The sequence below is a fragment of the Phocoena sinus genome, chromosome 21, assembly GCF_008692025.1.
Source record: "Phocoena sinus isolate mPhoSin1 chromosome 21, mPhoSin1.pri, whole genome shotgun sequence".
In the NCBI taxonomy this organism is placed as follows: Eukaryota; Metazoa; Chordata; class Mammalia; order Artiodactyla; family Phocoenidae; genus Phocoena; species Phocoena sinus.
The window spans coordinates 31,060,345-31,088,103 of NC_045783.1; the positions used below are offsets into that span (position 1 = coordinate 31,060,345).

The 27,759-nt window shown below is 36.2% G+C and overlaps 1 protein-coding gene across 1 annotated transcript in view; it reads left to right on the forward strand.

The window, feature by feature from the left end:
- Window positions 1-27,759, forward strand: part of LOC116746886 (disintegrin and metalloproteinase domain-containing protein 5-like) — a 139,523-nt gene that overhangs the window by 20,422 nt on the left and 91,342 nt on the right. Inside the window, exons 8-10 of the mRNA XM_032618655.1 lie at window positions 14,396-14,467; window positions 14,667-14,830; window positions 15,233-15,314. Coding sequence (XP_032474546.1) covers window positions 14,396-14,467; window positions 14,667-14,830; window positions 15,233-15,314 — 318 coding nt within the window. The remainder of the gene's footprint in view (window positions 1-14,395; window positions 14,468-14,666; window positions 14,831-15,232; window positions 15,315-27,759) is intronic.

Sequence of the window (27,759 nt, forward strand, 5' to 3'; positions counted from 1 at the left end):
GAGCTGGGTCTTTTCCCTCTGGTGGGCATGGACATGTCAAGGGGTGTGTTTAGAGCAGCTTTGGGCTCAGGACTACTCTAGGCAGCCTGTCTGCTGATGGGTGGGCTGTGTTTCTGCTCTGTTGGTTGTTGGGCCTGAGGCTTCCCAGCACTTGAGCCTACAGGCCATTGGGTGGGGCCAGGTCTTGCTGTCAAATGGCCACTTCCAGGAGAGCTCACCCCAGTGAGTACTCCCAGGCACCTCTCTCACTAGTGTCCATGTCACTGAAGTGAGCCAAAGCCATCCCCCACCTCCCCAGGAAATGCTCCAAGACCAGCAGGTAGGTTTTGCCCAGGCTCTTATGAAGCCACCACTTTTTCTCTCAGTCCCAGTGCACTCAAGAACCTGGGAGGAGAGGCTTCCTTTTCCTGATGAGTAACTCATTGAGACTGCTGGACTCATCCATCCATCATACTCCATGAGGGCCATGGGAGCCTTTCAAATCTGTATGTTCTCTTTTTTTTAAGTAAGTAAATGTGGCTGTTTTCTTAATTTCTCTTTCTGCTAGTTCATTGTTACTGCATAGAAAGACTATAGATTCCTGTATAATGATTGTGTACCTTGCAACTTTATTGAATAGTTATAACAGGTTTTGGTGGGGTCTTTCAGATTTTCTATATGTAAAATTATGCCATCTGCAAATAGGTCAGTTTTACTTCTTCTTTCTGATTTGGATGCCTTTTATTTATTTTTCTTGCCTGATTGCTCTTCCTGAAACTGTGTTGAATAAGAGTGTGATAGTGGGCATCTTTGTCTTGTTCTTGATCTTGGAGGGATAGCATTCTATTCTTTTCTTCAGCATTGAATATAGTGTTTGCTGTGGGTTTGTCATATACGGCCTTTATTATATACATTTTACTGATAGTTTTTATCATACGGATGTTAAATGTTGTCAAAAGCTTTTTCTGCATCTATCGAAATGATCATATGGTTTTTATTCTTCAGTTTGTTATTGTGGTGTATCATGCTAATTGATTTCTGGATGTTGAACCATTTTTGTGTCCCTGCAAAAAATCTCACCTAATCATGGTGTATGATCCTTTTAACGTATTGTTGTATTTGGTTTACTAATGTTTTGTTGAGGATTTTTGCATCTATATTCATCAGAGGTATTAGGCTTTAATGTACTTTTTTGTGTGTTGTACTTGTCTAATTTTGGTAAAAGGGTAAGGTTAGCCTTGTAAAATAAGTTAAGAAGCATTTCTTCCTCCTTAATTTTTTGGGAACAGTTTGAAAAGATTGATATTAAAGTTTCTTTTACTGGTAGAATTCACCTATGTGGCCATTTCACTGTGGACTTTTGTTTTTTGGGAGATTTTTAAAGTTACTGATTCAATCTCCTTACTAGTGATTAGTTTATTCAGATTTTCTATTTCTTCATGGTTCAGTCTTGAAATGTTGTATAATTCTGAGAATTTATCCACGTGTATGTTGTTAAAGTTCTTGGCATATAGCAGTTCATTGTATTCTCTCATAATCCTTGTATTTCTAAGGTATCTGTTGTAACTTCTCTTCTTTTGTTTCTGATTTTCTCTGAGTTTCTCTCTTTTTTCTTAGTCTAGCTAAAGGTTTTTCTTTTTTTCCAAGAACCAGCTCTTAGTTTCATCTATCTTCTCTATTGTTTTATTAGTCTCTTTCATTTATTTTTGCTCTGATCTTTATTAATTCCTTTTTTGTCTACTGACTTTTTGCTTCACTTTTTCTTCTTTTTCTAGTTACTTTAGATATGCGTTAGGTTGGTTCTTTGAGATTTTTCTTAATTTCTTGAGGTAATCTGGTGTTGATATAAACTTTCCTTTTAGTACCGCATCCCACAGATTTTGATATGTGGCATTTTCATTTGTCTTCAGGTAATTTTTGACTTCTCCTTTGATATTTTCTTTGATCCAATAGTTGTTCAAAGAATGGTGTTTAGTCTACACACATTTATGATTTTCAGAGCTTTCTTCTTGTAGTTGATTTCTTGTTTCATAACATTGTGGTTGGAATAGATGCTTGATATGATTTTAATTTTCTTACATTTATTGAGACTTGTTTTGTTTCTCAACATATGGTCTGTCCTTGAGAAAGTTCCATGTGCACTTGAGAAGAATGTGTATTCTGATGCATTTAGATGGAATGTTCTGTACAAATCTATCAAATCCACCTTGTCTAATGTTTCATTTAAGGCCACTGTTTCCTTGTTGACTTTAGGTCTGTTAATAATTGCTTTATATATTTTGGTTCTCCTATGTTTGGTACATACGTATTAATAACGGTTATGTGTTCTTGATGAACTGTTCCTTTTATCATTATATACCGTCCATTTTTGTCTCTTGTTACTTTTTTTGGCTTGAAGTCTATTTTGTCTGTTATGTGTATGGCTACACTCATTTTCTTTTGGCTGCCATTGGCTTGGAGTGTCCTCTTCCATCCCTTCACTTTGAGCCTGTGTTTGTCTTCAGAGCTAAGATGTGTCTTCTGGAGGCAGCATATTATTGGGTCTTGTTTCTTAATCCATTCAGCCACTCTGTGTCTTTTGGTTGGTAAATTCAGTCCATTTACATTTAGGGAGATTATTGATAAATGAGGTCTTCATAATGCTGCTTTTGTTTTCTGGCTGCTCTGTATCTCCATTGTTTCTTTTTTCTTGTGTTTCTGTCTGTCATTTTGGTTTGGTGGTTTTCCATGACGTTTTTCTCAGTTTCCTCTTTTTTTGTGTTTTATGTCTCTGTTCTAGATTTATATTTCATTGTTATCATGAAGTTTGTATAAAACATCTCATAGGTAAAATAGTTCTTTTTCTGCTGGTAGCATCTTATATCTTCATTTGCCTGTATGAGTTCCATTCTTTTCCTCTTCCCTTTTTGTGTTTATCTCAAATTATCTATCCCTTTTTATGTAGTGAGTTTGTTACCAAATTGAATTAGCTATAGACATTTTCTACTCCACCCAGCTGCCTTTAACCTTTATTCTATGAAGTGCTTAACAACCAATTCTAATACAGAGTTGCAGTTTTTTTAATTCTGTTTGTCTGTATATCATTTTACTCAAAGTTTTGTGTGCTTTTGCCTTTTCATTTTAGGTAGAAGAGCTCCTTTCAACATTTCTTATAAGACATGCCTAGTGGTAATGAACTCTCCCAGCTTTTGTTTGTCTGGGAAAGCCTTTATTTTTCCTTCATAGCTGAAGGATAACTTAGCTGGATAGAGTATTCTTGGCAGACGGTTTTCAGATTTAATATTTTGAGTATGTCATTCCACTCTCTCCTGACCTGCAGAGTTTCTGCTGAGAAATCTGCTGATAGCCTAATGGGGGCTCCTTGTAGGTTACCTTTTCTCCTCTGCTGCCTTTAAAATTTGTTCTTTGTCATTGACTTTGTCAATTTTAGTATAATATGTCTTGGAGAAGGTTATTTTGCATTGATATAATTAGGTGTTCTCTAAACTTGTATATCCAGTTCCTTCCCCTTGTTTGGAAAGTTCTCAGCTATAATTTCTTTAAGTAAATTCTCTGCTCCTTTCTTCCTCTCTTTTCCATCTGGGATACCCATTTTTCTCATGTTGCCCTTCCTAACGGAATCAGATAGTTCTCACAGAATTTCTTCATTTTTTCCATCTTGTTTCATTCTCCTCTTCTACCTGTATCATTTCTAGTTTTCTATATTTGAGCTGGCTAATTCTCTCTTCCATATGGTCTGCTCTATTTCCAATGCTTTCTAATGAATTCTTATCTCATTTATTGAATTCTCTAGCTCCAGAATTTATTTATTTGTTTTATTTTTTAAGAGCTTCAGTCTCTTTGGTAAATTACTCATTCTGTTCATCAATTTTATTTTTTAACTCACTGGAATGCTTTTCTTAACTTTTCTTTATGGGGTGGGAGATGGGATTGCAGGCAGTGCCTCTGCTGTTCCTCTGGTTTCACCCCCACTATGTGTTCCAGTCTTCCCACCTTTACCTTATAGATGTGTGGAATTCTCCAGCATCCTGGTGTGTTGGGCACAGAAAACTTGTTGTGTTATGGATATTTTACTGGTTGTGATTGAGGGGGGAGACAAACAGAGCATTTCATGTTACCATGATACTGGCATCGCTGTTTCATGTGTGCTTTAGAAGAATGTATATTTGTATGTTCTGCCTTGTTGAGTTTAGTGTTTTGTATACCTATTAGGACAATTGGTCTTTCTACTTCCTTACTGATCTATGTCTGTTGTTCTAGCTATGCAATGATTTTGATGAATGATCCTTTTAATGAGTTGCTGAATTTTATTCACCATTTTGCATCAATATTCATCAGGTATATTGGCCTATAGTTTTTATTTTTTTCTTGTAGTGTTGCTTTCAGGCTCTGTTATCAGAGTAATGTTCACTTCATGAAATAAGTTTGGGAGGGTTCCCACCTCTGATTTTTTGGAAGAGTTTGAAAATAATTAGTGTTAATTCTTTAAAGTTTTGGTAAAATTCATCAGTGAATCCATCTAGTCCTGGTCTTTTCTTCACTGGGAGGCTTTTTATTATTGATTTAATCTCCTTAATAGTTATTGATCTGTTCAGATTTTATTTCTTTCTGTTTCATTCTTGGTAGGTTGTATGTTTGTAACAATTTTCCATTTTCTGTAGGCTGTCCAGTTTGTTGGCATATAATGGTTCATAGTAGCCTGTTATGATCCTTGTATTTCTGTGTTATCTCTTGTGATAGCTATGGTCTCATTTTTCATTTTGTTGGTGTGGATCCTTGCTCTTTTTTTCTTGGTTATTCTAGCTAAAGATTTGTCAACTTTGTTTACCTTCTTAACAACAAAAATCTTAGTTTTGTTAATCTTTTCTATAATTTTCCTTTTCTCTTTTTCATTTATTTCTTCTCTAATCTTTATTAATACTTTTCATACTGCTAATTTTCAGCTGAGCTTCTTCTTTTACTCCTAGTTCCTTGAGATGTAGTTAGGTTGTTTATTTGAGATCTTTCAGTTTTCTTGATGTGTAGTCATTTATAGCTATAAACTTTCCTCTGAGAATGCTTTTGCCATATCCCATAAATTTTGTTATATTTTATTTCCATTTTTATTTGACTCAAGATCTTTTCCCTCCAGTTATTTTCTTATTTGAGCCATTGATTGTTTGGGAGTTTTGTTTAATTTCCATGTATTCTTTAGTATTCCAGTTTTCCTCCTGTTATTGATTTCTAGATTGTTACCATTATGATCAGAGAAGATTCTTGCTATGATTTCAATCTTCTTGAATTTGCTGACTTATTTTGTAGCCCTACATGGTGTATCCTAGAAATTGTCCCATTTGCACTTGAGAAGAATGTGTATTCTGCTGTTTTCAGATAGAATGTTATGTATATAGCTGTTAAGTAGCTATAATGTTGTTTAAATCTGCTGCTTTCTTATTGATTCTCTGCTGGATAAGATATCCATTGTTAAAAATGGGGTATCAAAGTTTCCAAGTATTGTTGTTTATTTTCCCTTTTTAGTTCTGTTAGTATTTGCTTTATATATTTTCATGCTCTGATGTTGTATGCATAAATATTTTCAATTGTTGTATCTTTTTGATGGATTGACCCTTTATCATTATCATTATATTAATAAAATGCACTTCTCTATGTTACCATTTTTAGTTTAATTTTTATTTTGTCTGAAATAAGTTTATTTATCCTTGACTTTTTGTTGTTACCATTAGCTTGGAATTTCTTTTTCCATCTCTTCCCTCTTAGTCTGTTTTTGTCTGTAATGCTAAACTGAGTTTCTTATAGGCAGCATATTATTGGATCTTCTTTTTTTCTGTTTAACATTCTGTGTCTTTTGATTGGAGAATTTAATCCATTCCCATTTATAATTACTGATTGGTAAGGACTTACTGCTACACTTTTGTTAATTATATTCTGAGTGTTTTGTAAAGCCATCGTTTCTCACTTCTGATCCTCCTGTATTCTTTTGTGATTTGATGACTTTTAGTATCAATATGCTTTGACCATTTTTGTCATGTTCTTTTGTGTAACTATTACAGTAATTCCCCTACATACGAATGAGTTCTGTTTAAAGAGTGCATTCTTAAGTCCGATTTGTTTGTAAGTCCAACAAATTTAGCGTAGGTACCCGATTAAGACAATCGGCTATATAGTACTGTACTGTAATAGGTTTATGATACTTTTTACACAAATAATACATAAAAAACAAGCACAAAAAATAAAACATTTTTAATCTTATAGTACAGTACCTGGAAAAGTACAGTAGTCCAGTACAACAGCTGACATATGGGGCTGGCATCGAGTGAACAGGCAAGAAGAGTCAGTGGACTGGAGGAGGGAGAGGAGGTGGGAGATGGTAGACCTGAAGGATCATCAGCAATAAGAGACAGGGAAAGCTACAACTTCACTCACACCTGAGGTTCATGGCATAGGTTCTGGTTCCTTGCTGGATTCAATTCTGTCTACCCTCTTGAAAAAATCCAGTGATGCCTAGGTAGTAGCTCTTTTCTTCTTGTCATAGATGACATGGTAGCAGTGGATTGGATTCTGAATGGCTGCTGCAACCTTCGTGTACCATTCTACATTTGGGTCCTGTGCCTCAAAAACTAACAGTGCCTCCTCAAATAAAGAAAATCCCCTTGCCATTTCCTGCATCCTGAATTTCTTCTATTCTTCAGTTACTTCTTCTTCCTCTTGTCTCTCTTCATCCTTTCTCTGGGCCTCCAATTCCATCTTTTTGCCTTGCTCCAGTCTCTCAATTATTTTCACTTTTGTTTCCATCGTTATTGCTTGGTGCTTCTTATCAGTACCAGCTACATCACTGCTGCTTTTATACTTACATTTGGACATCCTGGGCTTGAAATAAAGATACTCTAGTACTATACTCTATACAGTACTGTACAATAAAGTACACAAAAGCACGACCACTTGTAGAGGATGCACGCACGTGACATTGTACGCCAGACACATGAACTAACTTACGTGATTTGACATGGGAATGCATGCTCGCATCTTTGTAAGTTCACAACTTGAAGGTTCGTATGTAGGGGACTTACAGTACATGTTTTTCCTTCTTGGTTACCATGAGGTTTACATAAAATATTGTAGTACCATATTTTATTTTTTAAAATTCCTAGAATTTTTAGTGACAAAAATTCAAAATATAATAATAGTAATTGAGTATAATAATTTTGTATATTAGTCTACTAATGAGAATGAAATTGTTTTGAAGGGATAATATTTTGCTTATTTGGTGTTCACAGTTAGCATTCCCCTATCATCAAAGCAACTGAGAATAAGAAATATTCTTAGGTTGAGAATCATAGAAAATTAGGCAATAGGCTATATGTGGCCTGTGGACTGTAGTTTGTCAATCTGACCCCTGAGTTAAGGATATAGCCTCCTAAATTAAAATGATAACAAATTAACAAATTAACTTTCCTAGCATTCCTAAACTTTACATTTTTACTTACCTTCCCCTTCAAATTTTAGGTTATTCGTATTACACTTTACTCAGTTTTAATATTGTATATACAATAACAGTATTTTAGATATGGTTATTTTTAATACTAAAAAAAAAATCTTGTAACTAGAGTTGTTAGTGATTATGCACAACCATTGCCACATTAGAGAATGTAACTCTGATTATATATTTACCAGTACCAGTGAGTTTTCTGTGACATTCAGATGTTTTTATGATGTTAATTAGCATAATTTTATTTCGACTCAAAGAATTCCCTTTAGCATATCTTGGAAGTCAGGTCAAGTGGTGATGAACTCCCTTGGCTTTTGTTTAGGAAAGTATCTTTCCTTCATTTCTGTACGACGGCTTGGCTAGCTTTAATGTTGTTGGTTGACAGACTTTTCTTTCAGTATTTTGAATGTATCATCCCATTTTCTCTTGGCGTGAAAAATTTTTGTTGAATAATCTATTGTTAGCCTTATGAACGTTCCTCATAAAGTGTTACACATATGTGATTTGTTGCTTTTCTCTTACTACTTTAGAAACTCTCTTTGTCTATGATTTTTTTTTTTTCTTTCTTCGGTACGTAGGCCTCTCACTGTTGTGGCCTCTCCCGTTGCGGAGTACAGGCTCCGGACGCGCAGGCTCAGCAGCCATGGCTCGTGGGCCCAGCCGCTCCGTGGCATCTTCCCAGAATGGGGCATGAACCCGTGTCCCCTGCATCGGCAGGCGGACTCTCAGCCACTGCGCCACCAGGGAAGCCCTGTCTATGAATTTTGACAATTTAATTATAATGTGTCTTGGTGTACCCCTATTTGGGATCTTTAAGGCCTTATTGATGTGGATGCCTGTTTCTTTTCACATGTTTGGGAAGTTTTCAGCCATCATTTGTTTAAATATACCCTCTGTCCCTTCTTCTTTTTCCTTTCTTTCTGGTTTTCCATATTATAGATATTGTTTCTTCTTATTGTTCTCCATAAGTCTCATAAGCTTTCGTCACTCTTTTTCATTCTTTTTTCTTTTGGACTCTGGATGGATAATGCCAAATGCCCTGTTTTGTAGATAACTGATTCTTTATTCTGCATGGTTGAGTCTGTTGTTGAAACTCTCTGTTTAATTCTACAGTTCAGTTATCATATTTTTCAGCTCTAAGATATCTATTTGTTGATCTCTATTTCTTTGTTGAACTTAGTTTGTTCATGCATTGTTTTTCTAATTTTCTTTAGTTGTCTTTGTGCTCTTGTAGTTCACTAAACTTCTTTAGATCATTTTTCTGAATTCTTTGTCTGACATTTCAGTAGGGGCAATTATTGGAGCTTTGTTAGTTTCTTTTGGTGGTGTCATCAGGTGTCTTCCTGAGTTTTTTGATCCTTGATACCTCACATTGATATCTGAGCATTTGAATTAGCTGTCTGTGTTCCAGACTCGATATCTGAGCATTTGAATTGGCTGTCTCTATTCCAGACTTTATAGGCTCACTTTGGCAGAGATAGTCCTTCACCATTAAACTTAATTTGAGGCTTTGGGAGTATCAGCTGGTAGTGTATTTGGGTAGATGGGGTTTGCTCTCAGAGTCTATTTTTGGGTGAGGCTACTGCTTGAGCACTGAGGTCATGGGAAGGGTGCTGGCTAAGAACAGTTATATAGGACTCCTGGCTTAGTTCTCTGCCCATGTGCAGCTGTAGGATGAGCTCCACAGTTGCCTGGATTTTCTAGTCAGGCATTCTAGATGGTCAGCACTGGGTCTATATGCAGCAGTAGGCAGGCCTATGAATTAGCTCCCCCGCCCTGGTGTGGCAGCAGAATGAGCCCCATGGCCTCCATGGCTCATGTTTGAGGACTTGAATCACACAACACTGTGCATTGAATTCCCTGGTCAGATGGGGCTACCAGTTTTGCTCTGTAGATGCAGAAAGCCATGGGCTGTGTTCTCCGTTCAGTGCTCCTGTAAGCAGAGCTATATTATGGGCTACACAGCATCCTGTATACTCAGGTACAGTCCCTGGTCGGGTGGGCTGAAGGCTGTATTCAGCAGTAGGCTAGGTCCCAATTCCAGTCTTTTGTGGGGTGGATCAAATTAAGCAGAACTATGCACAAAGTTCACTGGCCTGGTGGGCCACCATCCTAGCTCTGCAGATTGATAGGACAGCTGGATGGGCTCTCCCCTCAAGGGCTGCTCTAATTGGAGTTGCAGGATGGGCTACAGAGATTCCCAGATCTTCAGTCAGGTTTCCTCGTCAGGCTGGGCTGGAGGACGTGTTTATGTTTGGGCAGGGCTGTAAATGAGTTTCTTGCCAAGTCTGAGCTGCAAAACAGGCCCTGGACTGGAAATTATATTTTTGGATCAAATCAGAAGGACTGTACTCTAAGCTCCCTGGACAGTCAGGGCCACTGCCTTGGCTCTGCAGACAGAGAGCCACTGGCTGGGCTCTCTGCTCAAGTGCCACTGTAGTTGGAGCTGCAGGGTGGGCTACTGAGATTCAGAAGCTCTGGTTAGGTTTCTCTATTGGCAGGGCTGGAGGCTGTATTCAGCATTAGGCAAATCTATGGATTAGCTTCTTTGCCCAGAAATATTTTTTATTTGAAATTATATATTATGTATCATTAGATATGACATATAGATACTATGTAAATGTATATTATATGTATAGTTATTAATTATTACAGATATTATAATATATTTAATATTATTGAATTAATGTTAAGTTTCTTGAGCATGATAATGGTCTAGTAGGCAAACAGGAGAATGTCCTTATTCTTAGGAACTACATCTTGAAATGTTTGTAACTTACTACCATATAATTCAACCAAATGAACAATTTATGCCCAGATCCATACTTTTATTTTTTGCTTCACTATCTGTTCTGTCTACTTCTCTGGACAGTGGCTCTCAAACTTGGGACTGAGGACCAGGGCCCATCTGCAGCCAAATTAGACAAAATAAGAAAAATAGACTGAATTTTTCAAAAAGCTAAATTTATTCATTTAAAGAACTAACCTTTACTGGGTGATTATGTCCTTGCTTAGGAAATGAGGCACTAATATGAATGGTACAGTTTTTACTGTCTTTTTTAGCACAATAAAAAGCTAGTAATCTAAGTTCTTTTTCTAGTTTAAAAAAAGAAGTTCTTTAAAATCTAAGTGTCTGAGAGCCATTTCTTAGCATGACAAATTATGTGTGATCTCTTTTCCAAGACACACCAGTTGTGGGTAAAAACCATAGACAGGTAGATAAAGATATATAGAAAGAACAAAATGTGGCAAATATTAATAATACATTAATCTGTGTGAAGGATATATGGATAGTCTTTGAATTTTATATTTTCTTTAGGTTGAACTTTTTCAGAATATAAAGTAAGTGCTATTTGTCAAAATTAATGAATCCTTAAAATGGGGGAATTTAATTGTATATATATTATACCTCAATAAATTGGATCTAAAAATTTAAGAGTTGGGTAGCACTAAAAAACACACACTTCAAAACAATTATATATACCAACTTTATCACTAAGTCAGAAAGAAAGAGAAAGGCAATGTATGCATTCAGTCAGTTGGCAGGATGTAGTAGTGCCTTATTTATATAACCATATTCAGCCTCATCCTAGTAAGAGTTAATATGCATTTTGGAAAAAAGAGTTGAATCCTGATGAATCCTCAAAATTTTTGATTTTCACCTCATAAGGAGTTAAGGCCTTTTTATATAGGTGAGTCCAGTTGATAAAAATGGAGAAACTTGTTGCACAATGTTTAAACATATCTGAATATAAAATCCTGAAGATATAACCTTGAAATCATATAGAACCTCCCCCCTCCAAATATTCTCTTATAACATAGCAAAAATCAAAAGGAAATACCGTGAAGACATGAATAGGAAAAACAAAACTGTAAGTCAGCTTCATTGATTACAATAATGGAATGGATTAAATATTCCCATTAAAATGTGCAAAGGATCTCAAATTAGATGACATTTATGAGACAACTTAAAATAAAATGACACTGTTAGGTATAAAACATTTCTTAAAAGACCAGCAAAAATGTGCAAGATTTACCATAAAAAAAGAAAATCAGGATGATATTACTAATAGATAAAGTTCAGGGTAAAAAAAAATGTAAATAGAAGAATTAAAGGAGTATTTTATATTGAATGTTACAGTTCAAGTTAAAGATGAATTTCTAATAATAAGCATTTAGTGCTGAGTGAATTATGTTGAAAGTATAAAAAGAAAACCTTTGGAAGTAATCAGAAGAATCTAACAGAAACCAAAACTATACTGGAGTACATTCAATCATTTCTGTTAGCCTTTAACAGATAGAAAATAAATGTTAACATATAAAGATCAAATTATCAGCTTGTTTTACTAAACACTTATTGACCTTTGTACCTTATGAAGGGGTACCACATACATTCAAATGTCTATAGATATATATAGAAAATACATGCAAATGTAGTCATCTATAGGTCACAAGGAAAGCACCAATAGTTTTGTAAGAGCAAAAACCAATTTGCCAGGGGCTTCCCTGGTGGCGCAGTGGTTAAGAATCCACCTGCCAATGCAGGGGACATGGGTTTGAGCCCTGACCCGGGAAGATCCCACATACCGCAGAGCAACTAAGCCTGTGTGCCACAACTACCAAGCCTGCACTCCAGAGCCTGCAAACCACAACTACTGAGCCCACGTGCCACAACTACTGAAGCCCATGCACCTAGAGCCTGTGCTCTGCAACAAGAGAAGCCACTACAATGAGAAGCCCACACACTGTAACAAAGAGTAGCCCCTGCTCGCCGCAACCAGAGAAAGCCCACGCACAGCAGCGAAGACCCAACACAGCCAAAAAGAAAATAAATAAATTTATTAAAAAAAACATTTTGCCAAAGCTTTATCACAGTATATTAAAAAAAAGAATAAAAAGAGATAAGGCAAAAATAATAAAATTAAAAAATTAAATACAATTATGAATAATTTTTCAAGGCAGAAAAGAAAAACTATAGTTTTTAGCTATTTAGAAATTAATGAATTGTATATAATGTTTTAAAAATTAGGTGGATGTGTATTAATCAGAAGAGGCTAGGTTATGCTCTCATAAGAAACACTCCCCAAATCTTAGTGGCTAAACAGTTTAAGTTTCATTCATTCAATCAATGTCAACCATGCTCCTGGCTGACTCTCCAGGGCAGCAGTCTTCCATGTGTTGGCTCAGCACTAGAGAATGCTTAGATTTTTTGGCACTTCTAGATTGATAGTTTCTTTTCCAATTGCCAAACGGATAGAAGTGCAGACCAGAGAGACATGAGCTACAATAAGGAAATACTTCTCAGGAGTGGCATGCATCACTTTTGCCCTCATTGCATTGGCCAAAGTGAATCACCTGCCCATGCCTACCTTTAAAAGAAGGGTTCCTGAGTTAGAAGAGAACTGAATATTGGTAAATACAGATAATACCTGTCGCAGAGGATAGTATAAAAACTAAGCGGAGAGGAAATTCATATTCTTGAAATAATTTTATATTAGAAAAATAAGGAAAAATACTTGATAAGTTGATGATAAACAGAAACATTAAAATGGGTAAGTAAATTCACAAACTGTTGAAAAGGCAAATAAGTAGGTAGAAAGTGTAATTAAGCAAAAAGGAAGAAAACATGTTATGGTGTGAAAAGGGTTAAGATGGTATAACTCTGTCCTTGGGGGAGATTAAAACAAACAAACAAATGCAAATTTCATGAATTCTCCATTGGAGATAAGAATTTAAATCAAATATCTCATTGTACACTTTAAAGTTAACACAACCTTATATGTCAATTATATTTCAAAAAACTGGAAATAAAAAGAATTTGAATGGGTCAGTTGCCAGTGTTAAGTATAGATACTTTTAAAGGAGAGTTTTAAAAAATGTTTCAGGAAGATATAATTCATAAGCTAATACAATTCTAGGATGTAGAAAAAACAAGCAACTTAATTTTAGGTAGTGCTTTAATATTTAGTAAGCAACATTCATTTGCTCAGTTATGACAAAGGATGCATGCATGCACACATGACCAATGGGCCCATTGTTCTGAAAGCTACAAACTTCTAAACAAAATATTATATTAATTTTGATAGTATATTAATAGAATGTAATGTTTTGATCAAACAGTATAATGATGGTTTAATATTAAGTAAAGTATTAATGAAATGTATTCCATCAGTAGGTCAAAAGACATTATCATTTTGGGTATGCTTCAAAAAGGCTTTGGATAAAAATTCAACTTCATTTTTAACAAAAGTTTTATAAGTAGGAAGATTTATAAGTAGGTGTTTCTCAACATGATCTAGAATACTCATCTTAAACTGAACACCACTTAATGGTGAAATATTTGAGATTTTCCAGTGAAAAATCAGGAGCAAAGCTCACATTGCTGATATCACCATTGTTTTTTAATATTGTCCTGGCATTTTTAAGCAGTGAGAAATAGAAAGAGCTTATTGGAATAAAGAAGCATGAGTAACATGAGTTAACGTGGTGATATCAGAGGATGTAACCTAACACAGTATCCGTGATCACTTCAACAGTGAACCTTTTATTAAAGATTTTTCCCTCTTTATACATATATTTTTTGGTTTGTGATTATATGTATTATTTTAGAAATAAGTATATTTTGAAATAACATTTTAAAAATTTATGATTCAATTTTTATAAATAATGCTACAAGTGCATTAAACATTATTTAAATATTTTAAATGTTATCAAATATTTTTATCTCATATAAATAAAGTTATACATTTAATTTATTTAAATAAATTATTATTTATACATTTACATGTACAAATGTAAATATGCATTTCCTGGATTTCAGTTGGAATGTAGCCCTCTGGCTAGTTTAGTATATAGCATATTATAGATATAAAGGTTATGTGGTATATTAATGGTATCCGCTATTTTTTAACAATAAGTTATCTTTTTCAGTTTGATTACATGGGCTCTGATGTAAAAGTTGTAACACAGAAGGTTATTCAGATCATTGGCTTTGTTAACACTGTAAGTATTTTAAAACTACTTTTTAAATATATTCTGTAAGATTATAGGTAATATGAATTGATATATATAGTATTTTGCTGTGCTGTTGAAGAGTTTCCACATTCAAAATATTGAATTAAACGTCTTAGGTATACCTTTACAAAAATTTAATATAATGTTCAAATTTATTTTAAAAATTTCATTTATTTTCTCCATTTAGATGCTTACCCAGTTAAAACTGACTGTTAAAATATCTTCCATAGAGATTTGGTCAAACAAAAACAAAATTTCTACTACAAGTCATCCTAATCATATATTATATAGACTTTTAGAATGGAAATACGAATTTCTCTCCCGGCCTCATCATACTGTATACTTATTTGCGTGAGTATAGTATTTCATATTTGTATAAAGAAATAACCCAAAATGATTTTATATGTTGATTATGAAAAATAAACATTTACTTAATGTATACTGAGTTCTGTAAATTTGGTAGACACCATGGGATGGGAAAAAAATGTAGGTTAACTTCTTTGTCCTCAAGTAGCTAATGTGAGGTAAGACTTAAAATCTTTTATCAAACGACATAAAATTACCTGAAAGAAGTAAAATTACATAAAAGTTTTAAAATAACTAAAGGAGGTTAATTATGAGTGATATAATTTTTTGATGTCTCTTGGCTAATAAACTTTTACTACCTGTTATCTCTACATTCTTGTGTTTGATCTGATTATCATTAATAATACCACTGAAATGTAATTATAAGGAAAATTGTTATTTTTTTAGCTTCCAGAAAAGTCCTACTTTTATAGGAGCCACACATCCTGCAAAAATATGTGATAAGAATTTTGCTGGAGGAGTTGCTTTGGTATGTAATTACTATCAAATTTGCTCTCATTATTTTCATGTTTCAAAATTTCCTAAATATTTTAAAGCAAGAATATATATATTACTTAGTTTATTCTTCCTTTAATAGTATTTTTATTACTAATTAAGAGTATAAAAATTAAGCGGTATATAATTGCTTTAAAAGTCAGAATATTTATAAAGTCAACTGATCATAATTTCATATTGTTTTAAAAAACATTTGGCCTTTGTAAGTCTGTTTGTTTTGAGCAGTGGTATGCTTGCATCAATAGTTATTATATAATCAGTGTGATTTTAATGTTAATTATTAAACATTTTCCTCAAAATTAATAAAAATAAACAACAGTAAAAATAAATATCAAATAAAAAATAAATATCAAAAAATTAAAATCAGTATTTTCCTCAAAATTAATAATTGGTATACATTCATGTACTTTTTGTTAAGTGACGTTCATTGTAGTATTGTTTCAAGGTAACTTTTATTATTGCATTCAATTCTTTATTATGTTTGTGAGGAGCAGACTATTGTAGGAAGGAACAGCCATCAAATATTCATAATCTACTGTTTTCTGGAAAATGGGAATGAGCTTTTTCTACAGTTATGTTCTTTTTACAACAAGCTATATAAAATGTAGCAAGGGGAGCGAACTTGACAGTGTTTCAGAAAAATAAGGCTACACTATGACTTTTATACTGACCCATTTGTATATTTAGTTGACTTTTAGTAGCATGTACAGTGAATCAAATTGTCATTGACAGATTAGACAGAATTAAAATCTGTACTGGTGTGTACTTGCTACCATTAGTATAAAAGACATATTGATTGATTAGATAAATCTAAAACCATATCTAGGGGTTATTTGTCACCATGGCTAAAGAAGAATCAGATATTCCCTAGGAATTTGTTTTATTTTCAGTCCTTGCTGTCGGTCCCCTTTCAGCCAAAGCCTCAGGAAAGACTGTCAGCAATTGTCCAGGTCTTTGTCACTATTGTGAATCCTCCTGAAAACAATGTTTCTTTGCTGAGAACTAATGTTTAGATCATGTGTGTGTGAAGAAAATAAAGCAGATTATAGGAATTATTGAATATAAGTGGTTAGTATGTGTTTTCCTGGTGCCATTCTTCAGAATTTAAGTTTGATTGGAATTTTTGTAATAAAAATTTGTAAAGGAAAAATAGGAGTTAAGGAAGAATGCTATAAAAAGCCAGTATAAAATTAAAATACAAATATCAATATAAAAATACATTTTTTGTTTATTCCAACAACAAAGAGTATGAAGATTAAATTTGAAAATGATAGACACCAATCATAATATTCTAAAATTTTCTTTTTAGGTTAAGAATCAATTCCTTGAATGTGGTAGCTTTGTTAAATATTTTGAAATCAGGTAGTTAAAGCTATCCAACTTTGTGCTTTGTCAATACTATGTCTATATATAACTCTGCATTTTCATATAGATTTTAGAATCAGGTTGTCTAGTTCTACACATACACAAAAGCTTACTTAGGTTTTGATTGGGATGGTGTGTAATTTATGAATCAATTAGGGGAGAATCGATATCTTAATAATGTTGGATCTTCCAGTCCACCAACATGATTTATCTCTCCATTAACTCAGGTCTTAAAAATTCTCTGTGGAGGTTTAATACATATACTGCTAAAATTATTCTTAGGTATTCTATATGCTCTGATGCTATTGCAACTGGTCTTGATCATTTAAGTTCATCTTCCAGTTTCTCATTGCTAGTGTATATCAATATACGGCCAGTTTTTATATATTTTTGTAAATATTCAGTAACCTTGCTGAACTTACATTATGAGATTATTGATCTAAAACAAATAGACTGCCAGATTTCTCCAGAAATGATGGGTTTACTCAGAATCAGCAGAGAATTATGATTCGGGGTCTGCAACCATGTTTAGCCAGGTGCATATCCTCTCATGGCAAGGGAAACAACACTTTTTCCCCTTTTATAAAGGGGGAAAAAGAAAGTTGAAGGGAGCTATAGTAAACAAAGTGTCCATGGCTTTTTATTGGCTGAGTCCTTGCCAGGAAAGGAGAAGAGAAGTCTTTCTTTTTCCTGTTGGGTTCTGCTATCCTCCAGGCTGTGAGAGTTCCCCTTCTGGTAGCCTGACTCTAATTGAGGTTTCTGTTTATTATTTTTTACAAGACCCACTCTTTTTTCCAGTTTTACTGAGATACAACTGATATATAACATTGTGTAAGTTTAAGGTGTACAATGTAATGATTTGATATATGTATATATTGCAGAATGATTGCCACAATAAGGTTATATATATATATGTATATATTTGATAATCCATCATCTCACATGGTTACCATTTGTGTGTGTGTTGAGAAACTTTAAGACCTACTCTTTTAGCAGCTTTCAAATATTCAATACAGTATTGTTAACTATAGTTACATTGTATCCCCAGGTTAGAAATTTGTACCATTTAACCACTTTCACTCATTCCCACCCCCAACTCTCGCCCTGGCAACCACCAATCTGTTCTCTGTTTCTATGAGTTCAGTTGTTTTAGATTCCACCTACTGAGATCATGTAGTATTTGTCTTTCTCTGTCTGACTTATTTCACTTAGAGTAATGCCCTCTGACTTCATCCATGTTGTGTCAAATGACAGGATTTCCTTCTTTTTTTTATGACTGAATAATATTCATATATACATGATTATTAAACACACACATCTCACAGTTTATCTGCTTGTTAGTCAGTGGACACTTAGGTTGTTTCCATATCTTGGCTGTTGTGAATAATCTGCAGTGAACATGGGGTGCAAAGACCTATTTGAGACAGTGATTTCATTTCCTCAGATATATACTTAGAAGTAGAATTGCTGATTCATATGATAATTCTATATTTAACTTTTCTCAGGAAACTCCACACTGTTTTCTATAGTGGTTTTACTGATTTACATTCCCACCAACAGTGCACATGGGTTCCAGTCTCTCCACATCCTTGCCAGCATTTGTTATCTTTTATCTTTTTGATGATAGCCATTCTAACAGGTGTGAGGTGATCTCACTTGTGGTTTTGATTTGCATTTCTCTGATGATTAGTGATGTTGAGCACCTTTTCATGTACCTGTTGGCCATTTGAATATCCTCTTTGGAGAAATGTCTATTTAGGTCCTCTGACCATTTCTTAATAAGATAATTTAGTTTTTGCGAGTGAGTTATATGACTTAATATACTTTGGATATTAATCTCTTATCATATATATAGTTTGTAAATATTTTCTCCCATTCTGTAGTTGCCTTTTCATTTTGATCAGTTCTTTTGATGTGCAGAACTCTTATATTGCTGTAGTCCCACTTGTTTATTTTTGCCTTTGTTTGTGGTTTTGTTGTCATAGTTATAAAATCATTGCTAAGACCAATGTCAAGGAGATTTCTCACTGTTTTCTTCCAAGAATTTTGTGATTTCACTTCTTACATATAGGTGTTTAGTCCGTGTTGAGTTAATTTTTGTGAATAGTGTAATTCAAGGGTCCAGTTCATTATTTACGTGTGAATATCCAGTTTTCCCAACACTTGCTTTTATTCCAGGACCATACTTTTTGATTACTATAGCCTTTTAATATAGGTTGAAAACAGGAACTGTGATGCTTCCAGCTTTGTTTTTCTTTCTCAGGATTGCTTTGGCCGCTTGGAGTCTTTTGTGGTTTCATACAAATTTTAAGATTGTTTTCTGTATTTTTATGAAAAAATGTCATTAGAATTTTGAGAGGGATTGCATTGAATCTATAGATGGCTTTGGGTAATATGCATATTTTAACAGTATTAATTTTTCCAGTCCGTGGGATATCTTTCCATTTATTTGTGTCCTTTTCAATTTCTTTCTTCCTTTCTTTCTTTCTTTCTTTCTTTCTTTCTTTCTTTCTTTCTTTCTTTCTTTCTTTCTTTCTTTCTTTCTTTCTTCTTTCTCTCTTTCTTTCTTTCTCTCTCTCTCTTTCTTTCTCTCTTTCTTTCTTTCTCTCTTTTTCTTCTTTCTCTTTCTTTCTTTCTTTCTCCCTCCCTCCCTCCCTCTCTCCCTCACTCCCTCCCTCTCTTCCTTCCTTCCTTCTTTTCTTTCTTTCTTTTCTTTCTTTCTTTCCCTCACAGCTCGTGGGATCTTAGTTTCCTGACCAGGGATCAAACCCAGGCCCCCTGTAGTGGAAGCGCAGAGTCCTAACCACTGGACCACCAGAGAATTCCCTTTTTCACTTTCTTTCATCACAGTCTTATAGTTTTCTTTGTGCAAATCATTTTGTTGTTTCATTGCTGTTGTAAATGGGATTGATTTATTTTGTTATATTCTGTTAATTCATTGTTAATATATCAAAACACAATATATCAGTTTGTAGGTTGGTATTGTATTGTAAAACTTTATTGAATTTGTTTATTCTAATAGTTTTTTTGTGAAGTCTTTAGGATTTTCTCCATAAAAGATTATGTCATCAGCAAACAAATAATTTTGCTTCTTCCTTTCTTATTTGGTTGCCTTTTATACCCTTTTCTTTCCTGGTTGCTCTGGCTAACTATGTTGAATAGGAATGGTGAGAGTGGCCACCCTTGTCTTGATCTTTATCTTAGAGGAAAAGATTTACCTTTCACCTTTGAGTATGATGTTAGCCATAGGTTTGTTGTATATGATCTTTATTATGTTGAGGTACATTCCTTCTATTCCCAATGTTTATCATGAAGGAATGTTGAAATTTGTCAGATGCTTTTTTGGCATCTTTTGAGATGATCATATGATTCTCTTCTTTCATTCTATTCATGTGGTGCCTCATATTCATTTATTTTTATATGTTGAACCATTTTTGCATTGCTGGGATGCATCCCACTTGACCTTGGTATATGATCCTTTTAACATGCTTGAATTTGGTTTGCTAGTAGTTTGTTGATAATTTTTGCATTTGTATTCATTAAGGATATTGGCCTATAGTTTTCTTTCCTTGTAGTGTCCTTATCTGGCTCTGGTATTAGGGTAGTAATAGACTCTTAAAATGAGTTTGGGGTTGTTATGTCATCTTCAATTTTTTGGAAGATTTTGAGAAGGATTAGCGTTAATTATTCATTAAATGTTTGGTACAATTAACCAGTGAAACAGTCTGGTCCTGGGCTTTTCTTTTTTTGGGGGGCGTTTGCTTACTGATTCAACTCATTGATGGTCTGTTCAGATTTTCGAGTTATACAGGATTCAGTATTGGTAGATTGTATGTTTCTAAGAAGTTACCCATTTCTTCTGGGTTATCCAGTTTGTTGGTGTTTGATCATAGTAGTTTCTTATGATTACTTGTAATTTTGTATTATAAGCTGTAATTAATTCTCCTCTTGCATTTATAACTTTATTTACTTGAGTTCTCTTTAGCTAAAGTTTTGTCAATTTTGTTTATCTTTTCAAAGAAAAAATTGTTAATTAAAAATTTTTTTAATTGATTTCCTATTCTCTATCTCAGTTATTTCTGTGCTAATCTTTACTATGTTTTTGCTTTTGCTAATTCTGGGCTTGATTTGTTCTTTCTTCTACTTCCTTGAACAGTAGAATTAGGTTATTCAAGATCTTTTTTTAAAAATTAATTTTTATTGGAGTATAGTTGATTTACAGTCTTGTGTTTTTGCTGTACAGCAATGTGAATCAGCTACACATATACATATATCCACTATTTTTTAGATTCTATTCCCATATAGGTCATTACAGAGTATTGAGTAGAGTTCCCTGTGTTATACAGTAGGTTCTTATTAGTTATATATTCTATATATAGTAGTGTGTATATGCCAAGCACATATTCCCAGTTTGTCACACCCCCCTTTCCTGCTTGGTAACCATAAGTTTCTTTTCTACATCTGTGACTCTCTTACTGTTTTATAAACAAGTTAATTTGTACCATTTTTTTAGATTCCACATATAAGCGATATCATATGATATTTGTCTTTCTCTGTCTGACTTACTTCACTTAGTATGACAATCTCTAGGTCCATCCATGTCACTACAAATGGCATTATTTCATCCTTTTTATGGCTGAGTAGTATTTCGTTGTATATACGTACCAAATGTTCTTTATCCATTCCTCTGTCGGTGGACATTTAGGTTGTTTCCATGTCCTGGCTATTGTAAATAGTGTTGCAATGAGCATCAGAGTGCATGTATCTTTTCGAATTATGGTTTTCTCTAGATAGATACCTAGGATTGGGATTGCTGGGTAGCTCTCTTTTTTTTTTAAGGAACTTCCATACTCTTCTCCTTAGTGGTTTTACCAATTTGTATTCCCGCCAACAATGTAGGAGGGTTCCCTTTTCTCCAAACCCTCTCCTACATTTACTGTTTGTAGACTTTTTAATGATGGCCATTCTGACTGGTGTGAGGTGATACCTCTTTGCAGTTTTGATTTGCATTTCTCTAATAATTCGCAATGTTGAGCATCTCCTCATGTGCCTGTTGTGCCTGTATGTCTTCTTTGGAGAACTGTCTACTTAGATCTTCTGCCCATTTTTTGATTGTGTTGTTTGTTTTTTTGATATTGAGCTGCCTGAGCTGTTTGTATATTTTGGAGATTAATCCCTTCTCGGTTGCTTCATTTGCAAATATTTTCTCTCGTTCTGTGCATTGTCATTTAGTTTTGTATATGGTTTCGTTTGCTGTTCAAAAGCTTTTAAGTTTAATTAGGTCCCATGTGTTTATTTTTGTTTTTATTTTCATTACCCCAGGAAGTGGATCAAAAAAGATCTTGCTGCGATTTGTGTCAGAGTGTGTTCTGCTTATGATTTCCTCCAAGAGTTTTATCGTATTTGTCCTTACATTTAGGTCTTTAACCCATTTTATTTTTGTGTATGATGTTAGGGAGTGTTCTAATTTCATTCTTTTACATGTAGCTGTCCAGTTTTCCCAGCACCACTTATTGAAGAGACTGTCTTTTCTCCATTGTATATTTTTGCCTCCTTTGTCATAGGTTAGGTGACCATAGGTGCATGGGTTTATCTGTGGACTTTCTATCCAGTTCCATTGATCTATATTTCTGTTTTTGTAGCAGTATCATTACTATAGCTTTTTTTGTATAGTCTGAAGTCAGGGAGGCTGATTCCTCCAGCTCCATTTTTGTCAAGATTGCTTTGGCTATTCAGGGTCTTTTGTGTTTCCATACAAACTGTAAAATTTCTTGTTCTAGTTCTGTGAAAAATGCCACTGGTAATTTGTCTAAATTTCTCTGTGGTCTCCTTTCCACAGGCTGCAGGACCCTAGTTTCTCTTGCTTCTGGTGTCTGCCCCCTGTTGAGTGAGATTGGTCCAGGGGCTTTTGCAGGCTTCCTGGTGGGAGGGACTGTTGCCTGCCCTCTGGTGGGTGGAGCTGGGTCTTGTTTCTCTGATGGGCAGGGCCATGTTAAGGGGTGTGTTTTGAGGTGGCTGTGAGCTCAGTACAACTTTAGGCAGCCTGTCTTCTGATGGGTGGAGCTGTGTTCCTGTCTTGATAGTTGTTTGGCCTGAGGCTTTCCAGCACTGGAGCCTGCAATTTGTTGGATGGGGCCGGGTCTTGTTGCTGAAATGTGGACTTCCGAGAGAGCTCACGCCAGTCATTATTCCCTGGGGCTTCCACTACCTGTGTCCCTGCCCTCACGGTGAACTATAGTCGACCTTGCCTCCCTTGGAGACCCTCCAAGACCCCTAGGTAGATGTAGCCCAGATTCCTGTGGAGGTACTACTTTGTGCTGGGTCCCAGTGCACTTGAGACCTTGTGTGCCCCCTCCAAGAGTGGAGTCTCTCTTTCCCCCAGCCGTGTGGGGCTTCTGCACTCAAGCTCTGCTGGCCTTCAAGGCTAGAGGCTCTGGTGGTTCTTCCACCCGATGCCAGACCCTCAGACTGTGTTGGAGGGCTATTTTACATGGGAATGTCCCTGTGTAGCCTGTGTGGATTTAATATTTTTTTGGTGTGAGGGTTGTTTTTCATATAGATATCTTCCATCTCTTTCCTCAGTGTATGCTGGCCATGTTCCCCTTTACAGGAGGTGTGACTAGTGTTGTGGTGACCAGAGCCTGCACTGGATATTGCGCAGGGCCTCCCCTTTGCTTTGTGGTTGCCACTGCCCTGGTAGGGCAGGGTCTGCTCCCTAGTTGTTGGAGTAGAGCCCCCAGATCTGCTTCTTAGCTGTGTTTCTGATCCATGATGTGAGGTAGGCAGGTTTGGAGCACTCCTGCTGGGGGTGGGAAGCCACTGAGTATTCCTCCTCTGGAGCTGTTCACCTGTTGGTATGATCTGTTGTGTCACCTTTCACCCGTTGTGTGAGCTCACAAGTTACACTGCTGTTGGCACTGCTCTCAGCCCCACCTTAACTGTGGGTATGCCGGCAGTTGGCCCTGGTGTCTCTCGGAAGTTGTTTTCACCAGGCCACCAGAGTAGATCCACTGAAGTCAGGCCCCAGGACTGCAGTAATCATGGATCTGGACCTGCTGTGGGTGCTACGGGGACAGCTCAGATTCTGGCCTGCCCCAGCCCCCCACATGCATGTGCCCACAAAGCCTACAGCTGCTTAAGCTGGACCCGTCTTGGCTGCAGGAGCGCTCGTCCATTCAGATGTTCTGTAGGTACTGAGTTTGCAAAGCTGGTCGCAGGAGAGTCAATTTGCAGTTTGCTCAGCTGCAAGGAGAGATTTCAGCTTTTCTTCCTTAGTTGCACAACCCCTGGGGTACAGCTGTGGTTTCAGCCCAACTCTGTGTGTGGGCTACCCACAGGGGTCTGCTCCTGAGGCTGCCCTGGAGCACACGAGTTCACCCAAGTGAGAAGGGGGCATGGAGGTGGCAGCGGCTGGGGTCGCAGGAGCCCTTGTGGGGTCCCTGCAGGGATGGGGCCAGCAGCGATGGGATGTGTGGGGGAGCCAGCGGCCGCAGGTGTGAGAGAGCTGGCCCTGGTAGGGGCCCTTCCTAGTGCCTGGGGAGTCAGGGCCAGCACGTGGGTAGTGAGGCTGCAGTGGCGGCCCTGCCCCTTGTGAGTCACTCAACAATGGCGCTTCGCTTCTATGGCCGTTGGTGTTTTCTGCACAAGAATTACTGGTTGCAGACTTCCTCATTCCCACCGCTCAGGCTATTTACTCATAGCCGGAGCAGTGCCCTCCCCTGGTCTGCTCTCCAAACCCTGTGTTCCAGCACCTATCCCCCATCTGCACCAGCGGACACATGTCTCAGGCTGGCATGCGCAGGGCTGTGGCATGGACCATCTGTGTAGGTCTCACTCTGTCCTGCCTGCCACAGACTGGTTGCTGCACTCTCCTCCAGTAGCCCCCGAAGCTCCCCTTCTGTCCCAGTGATGTCCCTGCTGAGGGGCTCCCCTTGGATGTGAGAACCTCTCCTCTCCTTCAGCTCCCCTCACAGGGCTTCAGGTCCCATCCTGCTTCCTCTCCTCTTCCTTTTCCCTTCTTTCTTTCGTCCTACCTGGTTACACAGGATCTTTCTTGTCTTTTTAGGTGTCCGAGGTCCTCTGCTAGTGTGCAGCCAGTGCTCTGTGAGAATTGTTCCATTGGTAGATGTATTCTTGATGCATTTGCGGGGAGAGATGAATTCCACGTCCTACTGCTCCTCTACCATCTTGACTCTCTAGAGATCTTTATTTTTTCTTGATGTATGCATTTATTGCTATTAACATCCCTCCTATAATTGCTTTTGCTGCATCCCTTAAGTGTTGATATATTGTCTTTCCATTTGCATTTGTCTCAAGATTTAAAAAATATTTCTCCTTTCCTCTTTGTTTCTTAATCAATTTGTTATTTGCAGTGTGTTGCTCAGTTTCCATGTATTTGTAAGTTTTCAAGCTTTCTTCCTGCTATTAATTTCTAGTTCATTTCCATTGTGTTCATAAAAGATACTTGATATAATTTTGATAGTCTTGTTTTGTGGCCTAACATATGATCTAATCTAGAAAATATTCTCTGTGCAGTTGAGAAGAATGTGCATTCTGCTGCCAGATGGAATGTTCCATATATATGTCTCTTAGGTCGATGTGGTGTATAGTGTTCCAGCCCGCTGTTTCCTTCATGATTTTCTATCTGGATGATCTGTCTACCATAGAAAGTGAGGTATTAAAATCCCTGACAGTTATTATATTACTGTTTGTTACCCCTTTTAGTTTTTTGTATTTGCTTAATATATTTAGGTGCTATGATATTGGGTGCATAAATAATTACAATTTTAAAATCTCCTTGATGAATTGATACCTTTACCATTATATAATGACCTTCTTTGTCTATTTTGGCCATATTTAGCTTAAGGTCTATTTTGTGTGTTATAAGTATAGCTCTCCCTCCATTCTTCTGCTTACCATTTCCTTGAATATTTTTTCCGTCTCTTCACTTTATGTATATATTCTTAAAGCTAAGTGAGTTTCTTGTGGGAAGCATATCATTGGATTTTCAAAAATCCATTTAGCCATTATGTGTCTTTTGATTGGAGAATTTAATCCATTTATGCTTGAAGTAATTATTGATTGGTAAGAGCTTACTATTGCCATTTTGTTAATTGTTTTCTGACTGTTTTGCCTATTTCTTGTTTCTGCTCTTGCTGTCTTCCTTTGTGACTTGATGAGTTTTTGTAGTGGTATGGCTTGACCTCTTTTTCATAATATTTTGTGTACCTACTACAGATTTTCCCTTTTTGGTTACCATGAGGCTTATATAAAATACATTGGTAGCATCTTATATTCAGCTGATAACAACTTAACTTTAATAGCAAGCAGAAACTTTATTCTTTTACTTCCCCGCAATTGCATTTTAAGTTATTGGTGTTCAAATTTACATCTTTTTTATATTGTGTATACAATAACAAATTGTTATGGTTATGGTTATTTTTAACATGTTTGTAAACTTTTAAATGAGAGTTGTAAGTGAATTATGTATTTCCATTACCATATTAGAGAATACTTTGACTCTATATTTACCATTACCACTGAGTTTTACACATTTGTATGTTTTTATGATGTTACTTAGCATCTTTTTATTTCTACTTGAAGAATTCCTCTTTACATTTCTTGTGAGACAGGTCTAGTGGTGATGAAATCCCTCAGCTTTGGTTTTTGAGAAAATCTTAAATTTCTTAAGGACAGCTTTGGCTGGTGTAGTATCTTGGTTAACAGTCATCTTTTCTTTCAGTGTTTTGAATATATCATCCCACTCTCTGTGGACTTACAAAGTTTTTGCTGAGAAATCCAGTTATGGAGATTCCCTTTTTATGTGACAAGTTGCTTTTTGTTTGCTGCTTTCTTTTGACAATTTTATCATGATGTGTCTTGGTGTAACCCTTTTTGGACTCAACATATTTGGTTCTTTTGGGCCTCGTGAATCTAGATGTCTGTTTCTCTCCCAATGTTTGGGGAGTTTTTAGCCATTATTGCCTTAAATAGACTTCTATCTCTGGATTCCCATAATACATATATTATTTATTTTGATCATGTCCCATAAAACCTGTAGGGTTTCTTCATCCTTTTTCATTCTTTTCTCCTTTTGCTCCTCTGACCAGATTATTTCAGATGACCTATCCTCCAGTTCTTTGATTCTTTTCTCTGCTTAGTTTAGTCTGATGTTGAAGCTCTTTGTTGAGTTCTTCATTTCTGTCATCATATACTTCAGCTCTAGGATTTCTCTTTGATTATTTTTGGATGGTTTTTATGTCTTTGTTGAACTGCTCATGTTGTTCGTGCATTGTTTTCCTAATTTTGTGTAGCTGTTAGTTCTTGTAGTTCACTGAAATTCTTTGAGGATTACTCTAAATTCTTTCAGACATTATATCCATCTCCATTTCACTAGGTTCAATTATTGGAGCTTTATTAGTTTCCTTTGTGGTGTCATGTGTTCCTGATTCTTCATGATCCTTGATTCCTTGCATTGGTATCTGTGCACTTTAGCAAGCATTCTCCTCTTCCACACTTTACAGCTTCACTTCAGCAGGCATAGACCTTCACCACATGGGTTATCGTATGGGTCAGCTGGTAGTGTCATGGATATGCGGGGCTTGCTGCTATGCGGGGGTCTCTATTTGGGTGAGGGCACTACTTGTGCTCTGTGGTCAGCAGACTTGTCACTGGCTAGACACTGTGGCTGAGTGAGCCTGCTGGCTGGGCTCTGCATTCAAGCAGGTCTACTGGGTGTGCTCTCTGATTAGGTTGGGCTGCTGGCTCTGCTGCATGGTCAGGTGGGCCTTCACTAACTGGGCTCTGCAATCACATCTGGTCAGACGAGGTCATAGGCTGTGTTTCCTTTTAAGGTGGTGCCACTCTTTGGACTCTGCCATTGGATAGGGCCATGGCTGGGCTCCACAATCATTCCTGGTCTGGTGAGTTGTAAGTGTCTTCTCAGTGATTGGATAGTGCTACTGGCAGTACTTTGTAGAGCTCTAGGCAGGGCTTTGTGGTTGACAAGGCCTTAGGCTGTACTCTGAAATTAGGTGAGGCCCAAGCTATACCCC